This window comes from Ranitomeya imitator, chromosome 5 (genome assembly GCF_032444005.1).
Source record: "Ranitomeya imitator isolate aRanImi1 chromosome 5, aRanImi1.pri, whole genome shotgun sequence".
Classification (NCBI taxonomy): Eukaryota; Metazoa; Chordata; class Amphibia; order Anura; family Dendrobatidae; genus Ranitomeya; species Ranitomeya imitator.
Window position 1 is genome coordinate 442,538,386 of NC_091286.1, and position 22,469 is coordinate 442,560,854.

Consider the following 22,469-nt stretch of genomic DNA (forward strand, 5'->3'; position numbering starts at 1 on the left):
ACTACCTTCAGATCTGTCTTTCTAATGGCCTTATTAATGATGGACTTGCCATCAGCTATCAGTGGCTGTGCAGATGTTGTGTTCAGTGATATATTAAGGTTCTGAAGTTCAATCCATGTCACCTTCTTCCAGAAATATAGCTCAAATTCATCCTGTGAGTTGAAAAGACAAATTATAAAATCTCCATACATTTTAAACAAATTTGCCATCCAATTTTAATAATTTTTAGAAATTCTTTTTTTTTCAAGAATATATAATAATATTAATAATTGCTATTTCTATAGCGCCAACATATTCCACAGCACTTTACAATTTTAGATGGGACTTGTACAGATGCCAAAAAAGGAGTGACGACCTTGCACGCAGGCTTACAATCTATGAGGAAATATATAGGAGAATATCTGAAACAAATTGTATTCATGATGTGCTCTCATTCAATGCACCACAGAACAGTATATGGCAACTATATGGCTTATGATACTTACTGTTGTTTTCAGTAATATAGCGTCAGCATCTTGTAAGCAGCATGGAATACAATGAGCCCACACATGCCATTCAGGCTTCCAATAAAATATCAACCAAAGAAAGCCACCAGTAAATATATATCCAAGAACGCAAAGGAATTTCCTGCCTGGTTGTTCTTTATAGCCAAATGTTTCCTGAAACAATCAATATGTTCCACATCATAAAATTTCTCATCATTGAATATGACAAAACATTACATCTTAGATCCCAGTCTTAAGCCTCTCACCATGGCAAATCAGATCTCATACCTTGCACTGAAGGGAGGCAAAACCCTGAAACACTGTGTCTGCAAACTGAGATTATGGTTTGGCTTTTATCCTAAGTTATGCAGCAAAGCTGATTAAAGGGTTGACAGTGACTTTTAGGATTGCCACTTCCAATAGCTGGCCCTAGAGTTTTAGTCATCTTCCTCTCTGAAAAGGTAATTTGCATATTTTCTGTGCAAAAAAAACACAGCATCTTACATTTTCAGAAAAGTAAATGGGATTTATAGAAATCCCATGTCCACTGTGGAGTTTTATTTGTGGTACGTAAACGGCATTTTATAAATCTGCAGCATGTCAATTTCTCTTGCAAGTAAATTTTGTAAGTAAATTTCTCTTGCTTTTTATGTGTGGATTTCCCCCCATTGAGATGCATTAGATTGTGAAACTCCACAGGTAAAAAACGCATATTCCTTTTTAGTGCATTTCCTCTGTGTACGTGCACTAGTGGTGCTAACAATCTAAGTTCCCTAACCCTAGCATTATATTCACCAGCTACCATCTTCAGCTATTCCTGGTGCCACATCGGTTCCACTCAGCCATTATGCGACCGCAACCTCTGACTGACCAGAAGACAGAGGTACAGGTCACAAGTTCTCATGGTAAGTCTATGAGAGCCTCATTCTGGTCCCATTCTGGCTCTTATAGACTTACACTGAGTTGTGACTTCCGGATCGCCCAGGAAACTCTGCAGCGATCCAGCAAGTCACTACCTGCTGGAGACTGACTGCAGCGGTGCTGGGAACAGCTGAAGACCGAGACTGGTAAGCATAATATTAGGGACAGAAACTTAGATTAGTGGCACCACTCCAGAAAAACTTTTGGAGTGGTGCTTTAAGAAATCTTCCCCACGTATACCTCCAATTTAATATGTAATAGCAGGTTCAGTGAATTTTAGTGCTTATTCATATGTATCATTTTTATTCATTTTTAGGAGGCAAAAAACCTCTCCACCTAAAATCTCATTCAGACATTTCATTTTTTCTATTTGTTGACATTTTACTGCAATTTTTGCCATTGTGATTATTGAGGCTGAGCTGCTGTTGGCAAAAATATGCAAAAAATACATCAAATCTGCACCAAAAACATACAAATTGTCTAATGGAAAAGACATATATAGAAATAGGCATGTCATAATTTGTTATTGTCAAACCTCAGTAAAACCTCATATATTATCAAAACATTGAATTGCACATGCATTGAGTAATACTCTACCTGATTTGCTTTTGAGTAACTTTCGGCTTCATTTGATACATTTTATCAATAGCATAATAGTCATAATTCAAACATTTTTTAAAATCACACTACAAGACAATAATCTGTGTCATTATATGTCATATATGTTAATAAACCATTAATTATATTTGTGAACAGTCCATAGATTTGCACTAAAATCACAATACATAGCTGAATGCAGTGCTCTTATAACTTAATGGGGGAATTATTACGAGACTTTATAACGTCACGTGTTCTTGTCAAATCTATCATTTACATGTTTGATATATTTCACTCATTTTAAATGACAGTTTTGTCTAGAAATGTCAATCCACTTTTTACACCCCGTTCCATGGAGTAAGTGACTTAGAAAATAGTAGCAATTCATAGATCTGACAAACACTTCATTGACACAGCTAACCACGCCACTTTTATAACAGGGAAAAAGTGGTGCAAAAATGAGAAAAAGTTACCAATATTTGAAGAAAAGTCCTGTCCTACTTTTTGACATCAGAAAACTGGCACAAAAGCCTTGTTACTTTTGCCCCTTATATGAAGTTAATAAGGGATACTTATTCTCCATATTTTATTTGGCATTATAATATTTTGTTCCATACAGATGAAAGGATACTAGTAATACGTCATAGTGAATACTCACCAAAGTAACTGAATAAACTATTGGTTATACTCAAGAACCTTGGAGAAATGAATATTTACTATTAAAATGTCTTGTACAAAATGTTATAAGTTAATAAAGAAGTCTCACCATTTCATTTTCTTCTCCTTGATTAAGAATGGATTGATGCTTTTTATTTTCATTGCTCTCCATGATAATAATATTTTCTGAGGATTTCTTCCCAGTGAAAGGCTTCCTGAAAAATCACTGCAAGTAACTGTTCTTCAATGATTTTCCAGCTTGCCCTATATTAGCTATTCAATGACAATGTGCCTTATGTATCCTCTGTCCTGAGAACACACCTCTGTGTTTGCAATTCTCGGGAGTAATAAATTGCCACATAGTTTGGAAATCTGTGGATTGATATATTATTATTGCACACTTCCATGACATTTCCTTATTTGCATAAAGCAACTTGATGTCACCTGATAATGGAAAGTAACAACTTTTAAATATACTGTAACCCGAATAATCAATTTAAAAATAAAATAAAATATTATAGAATGTATTATATTTAACAAATATAAATAGTGTAAATCAGAACATTACTCCTATGTGTACAGTATGTGTTTTGAGAACCACTTTTATATAATGGGAATTTTTCTGGAAACTGTTGTCAACACTGCCGACTTTCACATCTGGGAGAATATATTCATTTAAATATGTAAGAAAAAAAATATTTGCTCACCATGTCTACAAGAACTTCCTTCGCGGGTTCAAGCCTACGTGAAGACACCTATCCAATACTCAAGTAGAGAAAATGCCAGCAAGCCACTTCCTGATGTTGCAAAAAACCTTGTTCTTTATTTTATTCTAACGGGTCATAAAAACAACATCCTGTTTGGCAATGTGTCGATCATATAGTCCTTTTCCAAGTCTAAGTTCCAAGGAGCAGGGTGCCTCTTAAATACTTCCTCACAATGTAAGCTTCAATATACTTATATGAAATATATTTATAAAAATTAACAATAAAACGTCATTTTGAGACAGATATGTGTTCAATACACATGTTTACTTTTAAAGTATCACTTTGCAAAGAACATAATAATGGCAAGTTAGCACATACCTTAAATTTAATCCTGCCAGTGATTAAGTTCCAAGGCAAAAAAATCCAATCAGTTTCACATTTCAACCGAATCCGTTTCATATCTCCACCTCTAAGTGTCGTGTTAATGCTAACATTTTCAATGACAATTACTGGAAGTGTGGTTGTGTCACCTTTATATACCTAGGAAAATGTTTGAATCCAGCACAGACAGTATGGACATCATGATTTGAACTGAAATGTGATTTCTGGTATGCACTTTGAAATGAAAGTCTCCCTCTTAATAAATGCTCCCCTCCTCAATCCATCTTGAATTCAGCAGCCTTCCTCTGCAACTGCTACACCAATGACTCCACCCTGTGCCTGTCATTACATTGGTTGTCCATCCTCTACAGAGTCCAATATAAACTTATCACTGTCACCCACAAAGCTCTTCACAGTTCTGTACCACCTTACATTTCCTCATTTATCTCTGTCAACCACCCTACTAATCCAAACATAACTATTCCATCTCCTAGACTTATCACGTGCTGTGACAATTCTCTGGAATGCATTACCTGGGACAATTTTATTAATTCCCAATTCCCACAGTATTAAGAGAGGCCTAAAATGCACTTCTTTAAACTGACCTATCGTCTCACCTCACTTATCTAACTACTCTCGATTTGCTTTTACAACATTTTCATAGAAATCTTGTCCCTTATAACATCTGTTTACCCACGCTCCATGCACTTAGTAGCACTCTGTATCTGTATTTGCATAGATATCCGCAAAGTGACTGGCTCACACAACGTTGTTTGAATATCCTATTTATTTTATTGATGGCTGACCATACAATACAAACACTTTTTACCATTTATCTTTTGTTCCTCCCTTATTTCCTCATAGATTGCAAGCTTGCGAACAGGGCCCTCACTCCTCTTGGTATCTATTGAATTACAGTTGTGGTCAAAAGTTTACATTCACTGGCAGAATTTTTGCTTTCTTGGCCTATTTCCAGAGAATATGAATGATGACACTAAAACTTTTTCTCCACTCATGGTTAATGGTTGAGTGAAGCCTTTTATTGTCAAACTACTGTGTTTTCTCTTTTTAAATCATAATGGCAACCCAAAACATCCAAATGACCCTGATAAAAAGTTTACATACAAGTTGACACAAATGGGTTTGAATGCCTACTAAAGGTAATGTGTGCAAAACTGTAAAGCGCTGTGGAATATGTTAGCGCTATATAAAAAAAAAAAAATAAAAAATAAAAAATATAAGGTAACATCGTCACCTGTGACCTGTTTGCTTGTAATCAGTGTGTGCATAAAAGCTGAGTGAGTTTCTAGGATCCAGACTCTTGAACCTTTCATCAGTCACTGACGTTTCTGGATTGTGAGTCATGGGCAAAGCAAAAGAATTATCAACAGATCTACAGGAAAAAATAGTTTAACTGTAGAAAACAGGAAATGGATACAAAAAGATATCCAAGAAATTGATAATGCCAGTCAGGAAGGAGCATTCAAACTATGATTAACAAATGGAAAATCAGGGGCTCTGTAAAAACAAAACCACGGTTAGGTAGACCAGCAAAAATTTTGTCTACAATTGCCAGGAAAATTGATCAGGATGCAAAGAAAAACCCACAAATAACATCTGCTGAAATACAAGACTCTCTGAAAACTAGTGGTGTGGCTGTTTCAAGATGCACAATAAGAAGGCACTTGAAGAAAAATGGTCTGCATGGTTGAGTCACCAAAAGAAAGCAACTGCGCAAATGCCACAAAGTATCTTGCCTATAATACGCAAAACAGCACAGAGACAAGCCTCAAAACTTCAGCAAGAAGGCAATTTGAAGTGATGAGACCAAAATTAAACTTTTTGACCACAAACATAAACATTACATTTGGAGAGAGGTCAATTAAGCCTATGATGAAAGGAACACCATTCCGACTGTAAAGCACAGAGGTTGATCGTTGATGTTTTGGGGATGTGTGAGCTACAAAGGCACTGGAAACTTGGTCAAAGTTGATGGAAAGATGACTGCAGCACGTTATCAGTAAATACTGTAGGCAAATTTGCACTCATCAGCCCGAAAGCTGTGCATTGGACAAACTTGGATGTTCCTACATGACAACGATCCAAAACAATAGGCCAAGTTGAACTGTCATTGGCTACAGCAGAACAAAGTCAAGGTTCTGGAGTGGCCATCTCAGTATCCTGACCTCAATATCATTGAGCCACTCTGGGGAGATCTCAAGCGCACAGTTCATGCTATACAACCCAGGAATTTACAGGAATTGGAGGCTTTCTGTCAAGAAGAGTGGGCAGCTTTACCATCTTAGAAAATGAAGAACCTCATCCACAACTACCACAAAAGACTTCAAGCTGTCATTTATGTTAGAGAGGAAACGCACGGTATTAAGAAATGGGGTATTTAACTTTTGTTCAGGGTCATTTGGATGTTTTGGGTTGTCATTATGATTTATAGAAAGAAAACACAGTAGTTTAACAATAAATGACTTCACCCAACCACTAACCATGAGTGGAGAAAAAAATGTTTTGGTGTTATCATTCATAGTTTCTGAAAAAATGTCAAGAAAGTAAAAATTCTGCCAGGGTATGTAAACTTTTGAGCACAACTGTAATAAATAACCTGCAACGGCTAGACAGACAGCTGCGGGCTGATATTAATAGCTTAGGAAGGGGCCATGGATATTTGCCCCCTCCCAAGACACATCTATTAGAGGGGCCAATTCTGGCACTTAACCTGTCTCTTCCCACTTGTCCTGTGCTGTGGCAAGTGGGGTTGATGTCACCTTTGTATTATCAGGTGACATCAAGCCCATAGGTTAGTAATGGAGAGTTGTCTATAAGACGCCCCCATTACTAACCCCATTCTGATATTGTATTAAAAACCACACACCCAGAATAAAGTTCTTCAATTGAATGAATGACATAGACTTCTTTATTGAATCTAAATTAAGCCATACTCACGTCATCGCCCAGTCTATTGAAACCAATGTCCCCTGTAACAGAATTAAAATAATAAACAACAATATTCCTCACCTTTTCTCTGAGAAGATAATAATACATTTGTCCCGTGATGTGTCTAGTTCTGCTACATCTATATGGCAGACTGCATTGTTGCATAGAGTGAGGCTAAGTGCCAAATTTGGCACATCTTATGGATGCGCCTTTTCTGGGGAGGCTGAGAGATATTTGAAGTCTGGGATGGGATCAATATCCATGGCCACTTCCTAGCCTTTTAATATAAGCCTGCTGCTTTATAAGTAGCCTTTAATGATTATTAATTATAGGGGGATCCTACATAATTTTTTTGGGGGTCCCTCATTTTAATAACTAGTAAAGGCTAAGTATACAGCTGTGAGCAGATGTTAATAGCCTGGGAATCTCCATGGGTGTTACCCTCTTCCCGGGCAATAAACATCAGTACCCAGTCATCGGCTTTCCCTCTGCTGGTTATGAAAATTACGCAGGAACCACGTCATTTTTTCAGAAAAACAATCATTCATTAATTAAATACATGTACAGTAAGCTGCTAACGCACTGTAATAATTATATATGTCATTGACATCTTTATATCTATTCTATGTATATGTATCTATGCTATTGTAACCTTTCATGCTGTGATTTTACTGTACGTGGCAGATGAATTGTGAGATAGAGAGATGTGTATTGAAGAATATTTCTTTAGAAAAATATGTGTAAAAGACCTAGAGAATTACTATATAAAAGCCCATGTTAAAAATCGCATTGTAATCGGATAGCAATCGCATGGCATTGGGATGTCAATCGGATGCTAAGTGTGAAAATGAGGGACACTGCGGCAGTCCCGCTGTCCCCTGACTGCCGGGCCTCTGTATGGCTACCCCCGGTCTCCCACGGGGTGACGGCACCAGTGATTGGTGGCCGCACCGCCGGGGGACGTGGCCTCATTTGAAAAGGGGACGGGCGCGCCTCCCACGGCTTCCGGCTTCCTCACTTGAACCCGGACCTGGTTACCACCCTCCCTCCCTTGTGTTTTGGTTGGTTTTTCAGTCGCAGCTGCGGAATGGGTGGAGATTCTGGTGGTGAAGATACCTGCACCGGGAGACCGGAAGGCAGACTATCTCCCTACACCCGATTGGTTGGCAAATTTTGCCGGTTTTAAGCTGCGACCATAATTTTAAGCCAAAAGAAAAAGATGGAAGTTATTTGAATAAGTTCTTTCATAAATAAGCAAGTTATATTGAAATAGGCATGTGTGGCGTCACTTTGTGGGAGAAGAGTTTTTCTGGGTCGCGGCAGTCATTGGATTGTACTCACATGAAAATCGTATGGCACTTGCATGACACTAGTCACGATGATGGGTACAAGCCCTGAAACTACCACAAATGATTTTGATTCTGAAATGTGGCCTGGTATCTTGCGCACACTACAAGCAGAAAGGATTTACATTCTGAAATGAGGCCTGGTGTCTACTAGCACAAATGATTGACATGCTGGAAGATCGATTTCACACAGAATCCTATCTATCTGAACCATATGACTACTTGCAGCAGCAGGAGCAGACTGTCTGCACTGTTACACTGACAAAATGGTGCAAAAACAACATGTCAGCTTTTTATATGGAGAAGGACATGTGACTTTAGCAGCCAATGACAGAAGCCCTTGTGTCTGGACATTGTGGATGGTTTCTGCTCTCTGATTGGCTGCCGGAATCTCCATACATTAAGTTAGTTAAAAAAAGAAATGAAAAAAAAAAATACAGTCAGCTGCTTCTCTGACCTCTCCCTCCCCCCTCCCCCCATCAAGCACATCTTCCCTGCTCATCATACAGCACCACTAACCTAGCCCAAGTCCTAACAAAAGCTGGATCATTTACCAAACTTTGGCCAAATTTTTTCAATTTTGAGGAAAATGCTCAGGTATACGAACACGAATCTGAATGTGCAAGGTTCATGCCAACTTTGAGATTGGCAAACGTTTTTTCCAAACAAGTTTGCTTATCTCTTCAGACTCCCCAGATCATGCTGTGTTCTGTGTTACTCGTAAATAGCTTGCTCAATGTAAGCCTATAGAGTGTCAGAATGAGGCTCCATAAACTTACACTGTAAGAGTGACTTCCAGCTCATGCATAGAGCCTAGAGTGAGCCGGATAGTCTAAAGTGCAATGATTGAGATGAGGAGAACAGCCCTGGATACTGGAGAAGGCGTTCATAGATGCATATATGAATGTAGTAGGAATAATAATAATATTATTATTATCAATAGCAAATACCTCCAATTAGAAATGTAGTATAGTTTTTTTATTCACTATGTCTGTTTCCTCATGTGCAGGACCTTAGATATCCATAGTTACGACCACTAATATACTGGTGGTCGTAACCATGGATACCCAAGGTTCTGGCAATGTTTGCACATGAGGAGAGACATAGCGAATAAAAAAACTATACTACATTTCTAATTGGAGGTATTTGCTAGTTTTCTAATTATTATTCCAATTACATATTGGGATAGGATCTTGGAGAGGGGAAAGGCAAAGAGTGTTCACACCAAATATTTGATCATTCATTCATTCATTCATTTTGTTCATTCATTTTGCATTTTCTTAATGGATAAAAATAAACTATTAGCATTGCTATTTTTAAAGGATTCTTACATTTTTTGCAATTGTTCAGCACCTGCCTAACCGTTTTACACAGTATTGTATGATAAGTTTATTTAATATATCCTAGTACATATCATATCCTGGTGCATATCATAACCCCTTAATCCCATTTGACGTACTATCCTGTCAAGGTGACCTGGGACTTAATTCCCAGGGATGGGATAGTACGTCATAGCAATCGGCCACGCTCACTGGGGGAGAGCGGCCGATCGCGGCCGGGTGTCAGCTGACTATCGCAGCTGACATCTGGCACTATGTGCCAGGAGCGGTCACGGACCGCCCCAGCACATTAACCCCCGGCACACTGTGATCAAACATGATTGTAGTGTTCCAGCGGTATAGGGAAGTATCGCGCAGGGAGGGGGCTCCCTGCGGGCTTCCCTGAGACCCTCGGAGCAACGCAATGTGATAGCGTTGCTCCGAAGGTCTCCTAGCTTCTTCTCCCTGCAGACCCCAGATCCAAAATGGCCGCGGGGCTGCATCCGGGTCCTGCAGGAAGGTGGCTTACCAAGTGCCTGCTCAGAGCAGGAGCTGGTAAGCCAGGAGCCCTGCATGTCAGATCGCTGATCTGACACAGTGCTCTGCAAAGTGTCAGATCAGTGATCTGACCTTATAACATGATGCCCCCCTGGGGCAATGTTATAAAGTAAAAAAAAAAATTTACTTGTGTAAAAAAAAAAAAAAAAATTCCTAAATAAAGAAAAAAAAATATTATTCCCATAAATACATTTCTTTATCTAAATAACAAAAAAAAATAAAAGTGCACATATTTAGTATCGCCACATCCATAACGACCCGACCTATAAAACTGTCCCATAAGTTAACCCCTTCAGTGAACAACATAAAAAAGCGAGGCAAAAAACAACGCTTTATTATCATACCGCCGAACAAAAAGTGGAATAGCACACGATCAAAAAGACGTATAAAAATAAACATGGTACCGCTGAAAACATCATCTTGTCCCGCAAAAAGGAACTGCCATACAGTGTCATCAGCGAAAAAATAAAAAAGTTATAGTCCTCAGAATAAAGCGAAGCAAAAATAATTATTTTATCTATAAAATAATTTTTATCGTATAAAAGCGCCAAAACATAAAAAAAATATGAATGAGGTATCGCTGTATTCGTACTCACCCAAAGAATAAAACTGCTTTATCCATTTTACCAAACGCGGAACGGTATAAACGCCCCCCCAAAAAAGAAATTCATGAATAGCTATTTTTTGTCATATACTACCTCACGAAAATCAGAATAAAAAGCCATCAAAAAATGTCATGTGCCTGAAAATGTTACCAATAAAAACGTCAACTCGTCCTGCAAAAAACAAGACCTCACATAACTCTGTGAACCAAAATATGGAAAAATTATAGCTCTCAAAATGTGGTAACGCAAAAAAAAATTTTTTGCAACAAAAGCGTCTTTTAGTGTGTGACGGCTGCCAGTCATAAAAATCCGCTAAAAAACCCGCTATAAAAGTAAATCAAACCCCCCTTTATCACCCCCTTAGTTAGGGAAAAATAAAAAAATTAAAAAAATGTATTTATTTCCATTTTCCCATTAGGGTTAGGGCTAGGGTTAGGGTTAGGATTAGGGCTGGGGCTAGGGTTAGGGCGAGGGTTAGGGCTAGGGATAGGGCTAGGGTTATGGCTAGGGTTAGGGTTAGGGTTAGGGCTAGGGTTAGGGTTAGGGCTAGGGTTAGAGTTAGGGTTAGGGCTAGGGTTAAGGTTTGGGCTATGGTTAGGGAGTGGATTACATTTACGGTTGGGATTAGGGCTAGGGGTGTGTCAGGGTTAGGGGTGTGGTTAGAGTTATGGTTGGGATTAGGGTTAGAGGTGTGTTGGAGTTGGGGTTAGAGGTGTGGTTGGGATTAGGGTTAGGGGTGTGTTTGGGTTAGGGTTTCAGTTAGAATTAGGGGTTTCCACTGTTTAGGCATATCAGGGCTCTTCAAACGTGACATGGCGCTCGATCTCAATTCCAGCCAATTCTGCGTTGAAAAAGTAAATCAGTGCTCATTCTTTTCCGAGCTCTCCCATGCACCCAAACAGGGGTTTACCCCAACATATGGGGTATCAGCGTACTCAGGACATATTGGACAACAACTTTGGGGGTCTAATTTCTCTTGTTACCCTTGGGAAAAAAAAAATTTGGAGGGCAAAAAAACATTTTTGTAGGAAAAAATGATTTTTTATTTTCACGGCTCTGCGTTATAAACTGTAGTGAAATACTTGGGGGTTAAAAGGTCTCACAACACATCTAGATAAGTTCCTTGAGGGGTCTAGGTTCCAACATGGGGTCACTTGTGGGGGGTTTCTACTGTATAGGTACATCAGGGGCTCTGCAAATGCAATGTGACGCCTGCAGACCAATCCATCTAAGTCTGCATTCCAAATGGTGCTCCTTCACTTCCGAGCTCTGCCATGCACCCAAACGGTGGTTCCCCCCACATATGGGGTATCAGCGTACTCAGGACAAATTGGACAACAAATTCAGGGGTCCAATTTCTCTTGTTACCCTTGGGAAAATAAAAATTTGGGGGGCTAAAAAAACATTTTTGTAGGAAAAAAATGATTTTTTATTTTCACAGCTATGCGTTATAAACTGTAGTGAAATACTTGGGGGTTCAAAGTCCTCACAACACATCTAGATAAGTTCCTTCGTGGGTCTAGGTTCCAATATGGGGTCACTTGAGGGGGGTTACCACTGTTTATATACATTAGGGGCTCTGCAAATGCAATGTGATGCCTGCAGACCATTCCATCTAAGTCTGCGTTCCAAATAGCGCTGCTTCCCTTCCGAGCTCTGCTATGCGCCCAAATGGTGGTTACCCCCATATATGGGGCATCAGCATACACAGGACAAATTGCACAACAACTTTTGGTGTCTAGTTTCTCCTGTTGCCCTTGGGAAAATACAAAATTGGGGGCTAAAAAATAATTTTTGTGGGAAAAAAATAATTCTTATTTTCACGGCTCTGCATCATCAACTGTAGTGAAACAGTTGGGGGTTCAAAGCTCTCACAAAACACCTAGATAAGATACTTAGGGGGTCTACTTTCCAAAATGATGTCACTTGTGGGGGATTCAATGTTTAGGCACATCAGGGGCTCTCCAAATGCAACATGGCGTCCCATCTTAATTCCAGCCAATTTTGCATTGAAAAGTCAAACGGCGCTCCTTCCCTTCCGAGCTCTGCCATGAACCCAAACAGTGGTTTACCCCCACATATGGGGTATCAGCATACTCAGGACAAATTGCACAACAACTTTTGGGGTGCAATTTTTATTGGTACTCTTGAGAAAATAAAAACTTGGGGGCTAAAAAATTGTGGGCATAAATTTCATTTTTGTGAAAAAAATATATATTTTATTTTTACGGCTCTACATTATAAACTTCTGTGATGCACTTGGTGGGTCAAAGTGCTCACCACACATCTAGATAAGTTCCTTAGGGGGTCTACTTTCCACAATGGTGTCACTTGTGGGAGGTTTCAATGTTTAGGCACATTAGTGGCTTTCCAAACGCAATATGGCGTCCCATCTCAATTTCAGCCAATTTTGCATTGAAAAGCCAAATGGCGCTCCTTCCCTTCTGAGCTCTGCCATGCACCCAAACAGTGGTTTACCCCCACATATGGGGTATCGGGGTACTTAGAACAAATTGTACAACAATTTTTGGGGTCCATTTTCTCCTGTTACCCTTGGTAAAATAAAACAAATTGGAGCTAAAGAAATTTTTTTGTGAAACAAAATTAAATGTTCATTTTTTTTTTTAACATTCCAAAAATTCCTGTGAAGCACCAGAAGGCTGGAATGGTGTCACACTTGGTTATTTTCTATCATATAGACCCCTCAAAATGACTTCAAATGTGATGTGGTCCCTAAAAAAATGGTGTTGTAAAAATGAGAAATTGCTGGTCAACTTTAAACCCTTATAACTCCCTAACAAAAAAAAAAAGTTACTTCCAAAATTGTGCTGATGTAAAAGAGACATGTGGGAAATGTTACTTATTAAGTATTTTGTGTGACATATCTCTGTGATTTAAGGCATAAAAATTCAAAGTTGGAAAATTGCGAGATTTTCACAATTTTTACCAAATTTCCATTTTTTTCACAAATAAACACAGGTAATATCAAAGAAATTTTACCACTATCATGAAGTACAATATGTCTTGAGAAAACAATGTCAGAATCACCGGGATCCGTTGAAGCGTTCCAGAGTTATAACCTCATAAAGGGACCGTGGTCAGAATTGTAAAAATTGGCCCAGTCATTAACGTGCAAACCACCCTCGGGCTTAAGGGGTTGTAACAAGTTGTGACTCATTAGTTCAAGTTCTCATGTTCTCATTGTGCAAACTACAATTCAAGAATTCAGCCAATAGAGAAACTTGGCATTCAAAAATACTTTAGCGTGGATAGTTATTTATTCAATGTGCATCCATAGAAACAAAAGTTGAACGTTTTTGGTCCACATCCGGACCTTCTTCACAACAATTATACTGGTATACTGGGAAATGAGTATATGCTGTCTAAACTGGTTCCAACAGAGTTTTCAAAGAAGCCTGGAAGCGAAGAGGAATCCTGAGTGTGTCTGCACACATGGAGGGCTACAGAAGTCATGTGGTGAGTTGACCAGTTTTGACAGGATATACGTATTTCCCAGTATACCAGTATAATTGTTCTGATGAAGGTCTGGATGTGGACCAAAACATTCAACTTTTGTTTCTATGGATGCACATTGAATAAATAACTATCCACGCTAAAGTATTTTTGAGTGCCAAGTTTCTCTATTGTCTGGATTGCTTTGGGGTGGATGCCCTACTTGAGCACCTAACTCGCATGATAGTACGAGTGCCGTGTTGTACCACTACAAATACAATTCAAGAATTATCCCAAAAGATTGGAATAAAATCTCAATAAAATAAAGCTCGTAATTCCTCGGAAAATATAATGCTTCAAGAGTTTGGAAAATAATGCCAAGAAAGGTTTGTTTTGCAAAACGTAAATAGAATCTCAAAGTGTTTGAATTCTCATAGTGTTTGATCCTCCACAGATCAATCTAATCATTTATAATGCAAACCAATTCTGGCCACTATGAGCCTCATGTATGGTTGCAATAATAATTTATGTAATTTTGGTGAGAAATTAAATATTGATGTTATTGGTTGTTTCGGTATCATGTGTTCTTTTGATTTTTAGTTAGTACTCCTAATCTGTTTTCCAATTCTATCAGGATATTTTAAATGTTCTTATACTCCCGTGTCAGATTATTTTTAATCTTCCATGTATGCTTGGTCAGATGATTTCTCAATAAGAGCTTAACAAAGACATATCTGTTATGAATAGGTAATTCAGAACCACAATGGACCTTGAAGTTCAGAGCACACAAAGTGACCTGACAATAACCAAAAAACATAGGACGAGCTCTGAGACGTGGGAACTCTGCTGACCGCAATTCCTAATCCTATCACACCACACTAGAGGTAGCCGTGGATTGCGCCTAACGCTCCCTATGCAACTCGGCACAGCCTGAGAAACCAACTAGCCCTGAAGATAGAAAAATAAGCCTACCTTGCCTCAGAGAAATTCCCCAAAGGAAAAGGCAGCCCCCCACATATAATGACTGTGAGTTAAGATGAAAATACAAACACAGAGATGAAATAGATTTAGCAAAGTGAGGCCCGACTTACTGAATAGACCGAGGATAGGAAAGATAGCTTTGCGGTCAACACAAAAACCTACAAACAATCACGCAGAGGGGCAAAAAGACCCTCCGCACCGACTAACGGTACAGAGGTGCTCCCTCTGAGTCTCAGAGCTTCCAGCAAGCAAGAAAAACCAATATAGCAGAAAATATAGCAAACAAAAGTAACACAAGCAGAACTTAGCTTATGCTGAGCAGACAGGCCACAGGAACGATCCAGGAGGAAGCAAGACCAATACTAGAACATTGACTGGAGGCCAGGATCAAAGCACTAGGTGGAGTTAAATAGAGCAGCACCTAACGACTTAACCTCATCACCTGAGGAAGGAAACTCAGAAGCCGCAGTACCACTCACATCCACCAACGGAAGCCCATAGACAGAATCAGCCGAAGTACCACTTGTGACCACAGGAGGGAGCTCGACCACAGAATTCGCAACAGTACCCCCCCTTGAGGAGGGGTCACCGAACCCTCACCAGAGCCCCCAGGCCGACCAGGATGAGCCATATGAAAGGCACGAACAAGATCGGCAGCATGGACATCAGAGGCAAAGACCCAGGAATTATCTTCCTGACCATAACCCTTCCACTTAACCAGATACTGGAGTTTCCGTCTCGAAACACGAGAATCAAAAATCTTCTCCACTATATACTCCAACTCCCCCTCCACCAAAACCGGGGTAGGAGGATCAACAGATGGAACCATAGGTGCCACGTATCTCCGCAACAATGACCTATGGAATACGTTATGGATGGAAAAAGAATCTGGAAGGGTCAAACGAAAAGACACAGGATTAAGAACCTCAGAAATCCTATACGGACCAATGAAACGAGGCTTAAACTTAGGAGAGGAAACCTTCATAGGAATATAACGAGATGACAACCAATCCAAATCCCCAACACGAAGTCAGGGACCCACACAGCGTCTGCGATTAGCGAAACGTTGAGCCTTCTCCTGGGACAAGGTTAAATTGTCCACTACATGAGTCCAAATCCGCTGCAACCTGTCCACCACAGTATCTACACCAGGACAGTCCGAAGACTCAACCTGCCCTGAAGAGAAACGAGGATGGAACCCAGAATTGCAGAAAAACGGCGAAACCAAGGTAGCCGAGCTGGCCCGATTATTAAGGGCGAACTCAGCCAACGGCAAAAAGGACACCCAATCATCCTGATCAGCAGAAACAAAACATCTCAGATATGTTTCCAAGGTCTGATTGGTTCGTTCAGTCTGGCCATTTGTCTGAGGATGGAAAGCCGAGGAAAAAGACAAATCAATGCCCATCCTAGCACAAAAGGCTCGCCAAAACCTCGAAACAAACTGGGAACCTCTGTCAGAAACGATGATATCTGGAATGCCATGTAAACGAACCACATGCTGGAAGAACAATGGCACCAAATCAGAGGAGGAAGGTAATTTAGACAAGGGTACCAAATGGATCATCTTAGAGAAGCGATCACAAACTACCCAAATGACCGACATTTTTTGAGATACGGGGAGATCCGAAATAAAATCCATAGAGATATGTGTCCAAGGCCTCTTCGGGACCGGCAAGGGCAAAAGCAACCCACTGGCACGAGAACAGCAGGGCTTAGCCCGAGCACAAATCCCACAGGACTGCACAAAAGAACGCACATCCCGCGACAGAGACGGCCACCAAAAGGATCTAGCCACAAAATCTCTGGTACCAAAGATTCCAGGATGACCAGCCAACACCGAACAATGAACCTCAGAGATAACTTTATTCGTCCACCTATCAGGGACAAACAGTTTCTCCGCTGGGCAACGATCAGGTTTATTAGCCTGAAATTTTTGCAGCACCCGCCGCAAATCAGGGGAGATGGCAGACACAATTACTCCCTCTTTGAGAATACCCGCCGGCTCAGGCAAACCCAGAGAGTCGGGCGCAAAACTCCTAGACAGGGCATCCGCCTTCACATTTTTAGAGCCCGGAAGGTACGAAACCACAAAGTCAAAACGGGAGAAAAACAGCGACCAACGAGCCTGTCTAGGATTCAACCGTTTGGCAGACTCGAGATAAGTCAAGTTCTTGTGATCAGTCAAGACCACCACGCGATGCTTAGCTCCTTCAAGCCAATGACGCCACTACTCGAATGCCCACTTCATGGCTAGCAACTCTCGATTGCCAACATCATAATTTCGCTCAGCAGGCGAAAACTTCCTGGAAAAGAAGGCGCATGGCTTCATCACCGAGCAATCAGAACCTCTTTGTGACAAAACAGCCCCTGCTCCAATTTCAGAAGCATCAACCTCGACCTGGAACGGAAGCGAAACATCTGGTTGACACAACACAGGGGCAGAAGAAAAACGACGCTTTAACTCTTGAAAAGCTTCCACAGCAGCAGAAGACCAATTGACCACATCAGCACCCTTCTTGGTCAAATCGGTCAAAGGTTTAGCAATACTAGACAAATTACAGATGAAGCGACGATAAAAATTAGCAAAGCCAAGGAACTTTTGCAGACTCTTCAGAGATGTCGGCTGAGTCCAATCATAAATGGCCTGGACCTTAACAGGGTCCATCTCGATAGTAGAAGGGGAAAAAATGAACCCCAAAAATGAAACCTTCTGAACACCAAAGAGACACTTTGATCCCTTCACAAACAAAGAATTAGCACGCAGGACCTGGAACACCATTCTGACCTGCTTCACATGAGACTCCCAATCATCCGAGAAGACCAAAATATCATCCAAGTATACAATCAGGAATTTATACAGGTACTCTCGGAAGATGTCATGCATAAAGGACTGAAATACTGCTGGAGCATTGGCAAGTCCGAATGGCATAACTAGGTACTCAAAATGGCCCTCGGGCGTATTAAATGCAGTTTTCCATTCATCTCCCCGTTTAATACGCACAAGATTATACGCACCACGAAGATCTATCTTGGTGAACCAACTAGCCCCCTTAATCCGAGCAAACAAATCAGATAGCAGCGGCAAGGGGTACTGAAATTTGACCGTGATTTTATTTAGAAGGCGGTAATCAATACAAGGTCTCAGAGAACCATCCTTCTTGGCCACAAAAAAGAACCCTGCTCCCAATGGCGATGATGACGGCGAATATGACCCTTCTCCAAGGATTCTTTTACGTAACTCCGCATAGCGGCGTGCTCAGGTATAGATAAATTAAACAGTCGACCCTTAGGAAACTTACTACCAGGAATCAACTCGATAGCACAATCACAATCCCTATGCGGAGGTAGGGCATTGGACTTGGGCTCATCGAATACATCCCGGTAATCAGACAAGAACTCTGGGACCTCAGAAGGGGTGGATGATGAGATAGACAGAAATGGAACATCACCATGTACCCCCTGACAACCCCAGCTGGACACAGACATTGATTTCCAATCTAATACTGGGTTATGGACTTGTAGCCATGGCAACCCCAACACGACCACATCATGCAGATTATGCAACACCAGAAAGCGAATATCCTCCTGGTGCGCAGGAGCCATGCACATGGTCAGCTGTGTCCAATACTGAGGCTTATTCTTGGCCAAAGGCGTAGCATCAATTCCTCTCAATGGAATAAGACACTGCAAGGGCTCCAAGACAAACCCACAGCGCCTAGCAAACTCCAAGTCCATCAAATTCAGGGCAGCGCCTGAATCCACAAATGCCATGACAGAATAGGAAGACAAAGAACAGATCAAAGTAACGGACAAAAGAAATTTCGACTGTACCGTACCAATGGTGGCAGACTTAGCGAACCGCTTAGTGCGCTTAGGACAATCGGAGATAGCATGAGTGGAATCACCACAGTAGAAACACAGCCCATTCTGACGTCTGTGTTCTTGCCTTTCAACTCTGGTCAAGGTCCTATCGCACTGCATAGGCTCAGGTTTATGCTCAGATAATACCGCCAAATGGTGCACAGATTTACGCTCACGCAAGTGTCGACCGATCTGAATGGCCAAAGACATAGACTCATTCAGACTAGCAGGCATAGGAAATCCCACCATGACATCCTTAAGGGCTTCAGAGAGACCCTTTCTGAAAATAGCTGCCAGCGCACATTCATTCCATTGAGTGAGCACGGACCACTTTCTAAACTTCTGACAATAAATCTCTATCTCATCCTGACCCTGACACAGAGCCAGCAAATTTTTCTCTGCCTGATCCACTGAATTAGGTTCATCGTACAGTAATCCGAGCGCCAGAAAAAACGCATCAATATTACATAATGCAGGATCTCCTGGTGCAAGGGAAAATGCCCAGTCTTGAGGGTCGCCACGTAATAAAGAAATAATGATCTTAACTTGTTGAACTGGGTCACCAGAGGAGCGAGGTTTCAATGCCAGAAACAGTTTGCAATTATTTTTGAAACTCAGAAATTTAGCTCTATCTCCAGAAAACAAATCAGGAATAGGAATTCTTGGTTCTAGCATAGAATTCTGAGCCACAAAGTCTTGAATATTTTGTACTCTTGCAGTGAGATGATCCACACATGAAGACAGACCTTTAATGTCCATCACTACACCTGTGTTCTGAACCACCCAAATGTCTAGGGGAAAAAAAAGGCAAAACACAGTGCAAAGAAAAAAAAATGGTCTCAGAACTTCTTTTTTCCCTCTATTGAGAAGCATAGTACTTTGGGCCTCCAGTACTGTTATGAATAGGTAATTCAGAACCACAATGGACCTTGAAGTTCAGAGCACACAAAGTGACCTGACAATAACCAAAAAACATAGGACGAGCTCTGAGACGTGGGAACTCTGCTGACCGCAATCCCTAATCCTATCACACCACACTAGAGGTAGCCGTGGATTGCGCCTAATGCTCCCTATGCAACTCGGCACAGCCTGAGACGCTAACTAGCCCTGAAGATAGAAAAATAAGCCTACCTTGCCTCAGAGAAATTCCCCAAAGGAAAAGGCAGCCCCCCACATATAATGACTGTGAGTTAAGATGAAAATACAAACACAGAGATGAAATAGATTTAGCAAAGTGAGGCCCGACTTACTGAATAGACCGAGGATAGGAAAGATAGCTTTGCGGTTAACACAAAAACCTACAAACAACCACGCAGAGGGGCAAAAAGACCCTCCGCACCGACTAACGGTACGGAGGTGCTCCCTCTGCGTCTCAGAGCTTCCAGCAAGCAAGAAAAAGCAATATAGCAAGATGGACAGAAAATATAGCAAACAAAAGTAACACAAGCAGAACTTAGCTTATGCTGAGCAGACAGGCCACAGGAACGATCCAGGAGGAAGCAAGACCAATACTAGAACATTGACTGGAGGCCAGGATCAAAGCACTGGGTGGAGTTAAATAGAGCAGCACCTAACGACTTAACCTCATCACCTGAGGAAGGAAACTCAGAAGCCGCAGTACCACTCACATCCACCAACGGAAGCCCATAGACAGAATCAGCCGAAGTACCATTTGTGACCACAGGAGGGAGCTCGACCACAGAATTCACAACACATATCAGTCTTAAGGTACCTTCACACATAACGATATCGTTAACGATATCGTTTCTTTTTGTGACGTAGCAACGATATCGTTAAGGAAATCGTTCTGTGTGACAGCGACCAACGATCAGGCCCCTGCTGGGAGATCGTTGGTCGCTGAAGACAGTCCAGAACTTTATTTCGTCGCTGGACTCCCTGCAGACATCGCTGGATCGGCGTGTGTGACACCGATCCAGCGATGTCTTCACTGGTAACCAGGGTAAACATCGGGTTACTAAGTGCAGGGCCGTGCTTAGTAACCCGATGTTTACCCTGGTTACCATCCTAAAAGTAAAAAACCAGGTAACCAGGGTAAACCAGGGTAACCAGGGTAAACATCGGGTTACTAAGCGCAGGGCCGCGCTTAGTAACCCGATGTTTACCCTGGTTACCATCCTAAAAGTAAAAAAAACAAACACTACATACTTACCTACCGCTGTCTGTCCCCGGCGCTCAGCTTCTCTGCACTCCTCCTGCACTGGCTGTGAGCGTCGGTCAGCCGGAAAGCACAGCGGTGACGTCACCGCTCTGCTTTCCGGCTGCTGTGCTCACAGCCAGTACAGGAGGAGTGCAGAGAAGCAGAGCGCCGGGGACAGACAGCGTTAGGTAAGTATGTAGTGTTTGTTTTTTTTACTTTTAGGATGGTAACCAGGGTAAACATTGGGTTACTAAGCGCGGTCCTGCGCTTAGTAACCCGATGTTTACCCTGGTTACTGGCATCGTTGGTCGCTGGAGAGCTGTCTGTGTGACAGCTCTCCAGCGACCAAACAGCGACGCTGCAGCGATCCGGATAGTTGTCGGTATCGCTGCAGCGTCGCTTAATGTGAAGGGGCCTTTAACTTTGTGTGCACCTGGAAATCCAATTCTTGAAACATAGCAATCAAGATAAACTAGTTGTACAGGATTAGATAAACATGGTTCCTTTTTCTTCAGAAACCCACTTTCCCATGAGTTATGTCTAGTATTGCAGCTCAGCTCTATGAATTAGATGGATTTAATAGCACTTAACTGCTGATCTCTATATACAACCTATGTGTAGGTGTGGCAATGTAATTGTAACTAAATTCTTTGCTTTTTTCTAATCCTCTAGAACAGGGGTCCCCAACCTGTAGCACATGTGGTTCACAGGCCCGTGATGGGTGGCTAGTGGTTGTCTGCCAGTTTGCTGCATTTGCACTAGGTGTAGCAAACACTTATTAAGTGTAAATCTCTAGATGTTGAGTTTTGTATGTAGCCCAGCACAGAAGAGCAGATTTGAATGAGGCTAAGTTATGAAACTCTGGAGCTTGGCGTACTGCCTTGGTGTGATTTCAGTGTATCCTCACCCATCCCCTGCAGACTGCTAGCCCTTGCGGGCAGAGTCCTCCCTCCTTCGGTACCTATTAGTGCCTTGTTTTTTGCTCATGTTTACTGTATTTGTCTATACTTTCCCCTTTTCACATGTAAAGCACCATGGAATAAATGGCGCTATAAAACTGTATAATAATAATGTCCACATGCTTTTGCATAAGAAGAAACTGTACTCTGAGTTTTCAGTTTTACACCCACACGATTTAGCTGTTTTTTCTCTTAATGGTGTTGTCTTTAAGCTGCTCATTAGTCAGGGTTCGGAGTCTATAAAAAGTAAACCATATCAACCAGCTGTCACTCTTCTGGTTCCAGCACAGGACGATCATTGGTCTACAGCAGCACTTGAAGCGCTGACCTAGCCTTTTAACCAGATACAAAACCTCTGCAACCTGTGATAAGCTGCCCTGATCAGGTGACTTGAACAGATGTTTTTTGGATGACGCGTTTCAGTCCTCTAAATCTCCAGTACAGCTTTTGCTAATGGTCGCACATGGAAACTGCATTCACATTTGAATGTTCATTTTTATAATTCTGTTGCGGAAAAGGTTCAACAGAC

At 41.3% G+C, this 22,469-nt stretch overlaps 1 protein-coding gene across 1 annotated transcript in view; it reads right to left on the reverse strand.

Annotated features, from left to right (window-relative positions):
- LOC138638127 (probable cation-transporting ATPase 13A4) overlaps positions 1-3,032 on the reverse strand; it is a 79,311-nt gene extending 76,279 nt beyond the window's left edge. The window contains exons 1-3 of the mRNA XM_069727158.1: positions 2,770-3,032; positions 486-659; positions 6-152 (exon numbers count right to left, since the gene is read on the reverse strand). Of these exons, the coding sequence (XP_069583259.1) occupies positions 6-152; positions 486-659; positions 2,770-2,832 (384 nt within the window). The 5' untranslated portion in view covers positions 2,833-3,032. The remainder of the gene's footprint in view (positions 1-5; positions 153-485; positions 660-2,769) is intronic.
- Between the last annotated feature and the right edge of the window lie 19,437 nt (positions 3,033-22,469).